At 38.1% G+C, this 3,799-nt stretch overlaps 1 protein-coding gene across 1 annotated transcript; it reads right to left on the reverse strand.

The window, feature by feature from the left end:
- Positions 1-373: 373 nt before the first annotated feature.
- On the reverse strand, positions 374-3,539 carry LOC131937618 (vasoactive intestinal polypeptide receptor; the record flags this gene model as incomplete). Its single annotated transcript, XM_059295173.1, has 3 exons — positions 374-903; positions 1,794-1,835; positions 3,377-3,539. Coding segments are annotated over 3 exons (565 nt in total), but the record flags the coding sequence as incomplete, so codon positions are not given.
- Positions 3,540-3,799: the final 260 nt, after the last annotated feature.

The following is a 3,799-nucleotide window of genomic DNA, read 5'->3' on the forward strand; positions in this document are numbered from 1 at the left end:
TTGAACAAAAAACTGGCTTACTAGCAATAACAGAAAATGTAAGCTATAAGATCTAGATTAGATCTTTGTCTTTAATTTTAATTAAATTAATTGTAATACTCTTGAGTTATTATTCTAAGAAAAAAATCTCAACTGTTTTTATATAAAAAAAACAAAAACAAAGCAAATCCCAACATTGGTATAGTGTATACTTAAGTATACTACAGTATTAACTGCATTTTTTCACGAGGCAGCGGTCCACAATGAAAGTGGATCACAGGTATTTAGGAATGCAATAGAAATTTTTCTGCCACAAATTTAAGTGAATAAATTGTTTTGTTTTCCCGTAAAATATTAGCAATTTTTTTTTCTATATATAGTTATCTAAGGGAGTGTCACTTATCTCCCTTGGCTTTTATTTTTAAAGCCTGGGCTACGTCATTGCTTTAAAATCAATCACTGGTTTCAGGTGATGAGATTTCAGCTTTAGCATTGGCGATTTTGTAGAGGCACACCGATTGTTTATTTTTAAAATTATGTTTGTATGATTTATTTTCTTCCCTCTCAAGTGTAGTCATTGATTCGGGTGTGGTTGTCTGTTTCGTACCCACTCGTCTGATTGTTAATGAGTTCTTGCTCTTCTGCTTCAAGAATGGTATTTTTCCCGTGACCGTTGTGAGCGTTTTTCAGGGGAAGTAACGAGATTGTTGTGTCTTTGCAAGATAGGTTAGAGTTCCTTCCCCTGATAATTCCGTTGCCGTTGTCACGAGAATCAGGGAGTTGCGTCACGGACGCGTTCGACTCCCGAGGGCGCGAGAGGTAAGTGGCAAATGTGGCGTTGTGGCTGCTGTTTCGACTCTTGGGCAAGTGGTTAAATCTTGTAATCCTGAATCTCTGCCATTTTTTCCTGAACTCGCTTTGTACCTGTTACAATTATAAATCTGACTTTACTTTTGAGCTTACCATAAGAAAAAAAGCTGCATAATCTAGAGTTATATAGTAAGGGTCTTCCATTTATAACATATGCTTTATTTGACATTTTATACCCACCCTCCCCATTGTCGCACCTTGTAAAAAAATGACAGACGCCCCCTTCCAAATAAATAGCTCTTGTAATTGTTCTAATTTTAAAACGGCTATCTCTTTTTTTTAATTTTAACTAATCATTAGCTAAAGTGATCAGTTCTCATTACAATTTATGCAACAACAAAAAAAAAAAAAAAATAAAAAAAAATAGCGTAATAACTGTTAACTCAATTTGAAAAATACTTTCTACAATGGAAACTCGAACTTTCTAGAACCCTCATTATCAGAGTCTTCCAGGCATCTCTTCGAAGAAAGTCTACCGACCCCCGCACGAAATGGAATTTATATAGAAAATATATACTTTTAGCAGTGGCCACCTCCCCCCCCCCCCCAAAAGTCTCAAGTGCCCCCTCCCCCCCCCCTCCCGGAGAAAAAAAGTCTGGAAGAAACACTGCTCACAATACCCCTCGTAACACTTTTTCACCAAAGTTCAGCTACCCCCCCCCCCCCTTTATGAGTGCGACGTCATTTATGGACGACCCCCTAATAGTGTTTATTAAGTTGTGCGGAATTCGTCTCTAGATTTTTTAATCCTAAATTTAAAAAGTAGATGTAAGTATAGTTTAAAAAAATCGAATAGCCATTGATATCTAGAAATTCGAAATAAAACTAGGATGAACAGAAGAAAGACAAGCTATTCTTTATTCCTCCGTTTGAATTTAAATCTAATATGAATTTAAACTAATATTTAAACGGCACTATTGTAAAAAACAAGGAATTTTTTTTACCTCTCCATTCATGAAGCAGAATAAAACTGACACAAAAAATCCCTGGGGACAAGAAAAGAAACAAAATGGCGTGAGCTTTGATTAGTTTAGTCATGTGTGAGGATAAATGACATTTATTCTCAAGGACGATCTTTAACGGCCTTTTTAATAGACACAAAACAAGTTATTTTAAAATTTCGTCATGTTTACGTGCAGTGTCAATTAACTCGATTAAAAAAATCATTATGGTGATTAAAAATTAAATATAGATGGATTTAGATTGAGAGAGGGGGGGGGGGGGGTTCTTGACTTCTGTGTAAATTTCCGATTCCATATAACACAATCAAACAAATTACGAAACATTATATATTTTTATATAAAATATCAGTAAAAATACAATAATTAAAATATTTGTTTAAATTTAATATGCCTTCATTTTTCCGAGATATCTTTCAAAAGTTTACGGGGTGGCTAAGCTAAACTGAGAAACAGGAAACAGAGTAAAGTACCACTTCCGGTTTTCGGAAATAGCTGATAGACACATACTTGTATGATCTGACACTAACATATGCATATTTTTCCTAAACCGGTTCTCAAGTTATTGAGCTCTCTCACACACAGACATACAGACAAACATATGCAAAGAGACAGAATTGTAAAACTGCTGTTTTCCGACAATAATTACAAACCTTCTCCTAGAGAAAGACAATAATGGCCTTCTCACTTGGACTGAATAATAAAAAATGACCTCACCTCGACTTAGTTAAAAATGACATTCTCACCTGGACTGAGCTAAAAAACATCACCTGGACTGAATTAAAAAAATGACCTCACCTTGACTGAATTTAAAAAAAATGGCCTCACCTGGACTGAGCTAAAAATGACCTCCTCACCTGGACTGAGCTTAAAATGACCCCATGTGGACTGAGCTAAAATGTCCTCACCTGGACAGCTAAAAAATGACCTCTTCGCCTTGACTGAGTAAAAAAGACCTCTTCACCTTGACTGAGCTAATAAAAATGACCTCCTCACCTGGACTGAGCTAAAAATGACCCCATGTGGACTGAGCTAAAATGCCCTCACCTGGACAGCTAAAAAATGACCTCTTCGCCTTGACGGAGCTAAAATGACCTCTTGACCTTGACGGAGCTAAAAATGACCTCACCTTGACTGAGTAAAAAAATAACCTCTTCACCTTGACTGAGCTAAAATGACCTCACCTGGACTGAGCTAAAAATGACCTCTTCACCTTGACGGAGCTAAAAATGACCTCACCATGACTGAGTAAAAAATGACCTCCTCACCTTGACTGAGCTAAAAAAAAATGACCTCTTCACCTTGACTGAGCTAAAAAAATGACCTCACCTTGACTGAGTAAAAAAATGACCTCATCTCGACTGAGCTAAAAAAAATGACATCTTCACCTTGACTGAGCTAAAAAAATGACCTCTTCACCTCGACTGAGCTAAAAAAAATGACATCTTTCACCTTGACTGAGCTAAAAATGACCTCTTCACCTTGACTGAGCTAAAAAAATGACCTCCTAGACTGAGCTAAAAAAATGACCTCAATTCGACTGAGCTAATAAAAAATGACCTCCTCACCTGTACAGAGTTGAAGAACATCTCAAAATAAAGCTGGACCAGCTCGGCTGTGGGGTTGACGTTGTTGGGCAGCCACGCGAACACGATGAAGTGGACACCGAACAACGGGATTAAAACCAGGGTAGATTTGGCAGTTTTCTGGGAATACACGTGTACACACGGTCTAATTAGATAGGCATGTGTCTACAGTAGTCATTCCAGAGTTTATTGGTTATGTATGTGTTATAGTTGCAGAGGCGTAGCGACCCTTCCCGGCGCCCGGGGACAAACTTTCAATTTGGCGCCCCCTCTGGAGCAAATTTTCAATTTGCACCCCCCTCAAACTATTTATAATTTGTTTTTCCAACCCATTTTGGCGCCCCCTAAGGTCGGCGCCCGGGGACATATGTACCCCCCCCCCGCCCCCCCCCCTCGCTACGCCTC

This window comes from Physella acuta, unplaced genomic scaffold (assembly GCF_028476545.2).
Source record: "Physella acuta isolate Inbredline_101_S28 unplaced genomic scaffold, ASM2847654v3 ptg000215l, whole genome shotgun sequence".
Taxonomy (NCBI): domain Eukaryota; kingdom Metazoa; phylum Mollusca; class Gastropoda; family Physidae; genus Physella; species Physella acuta.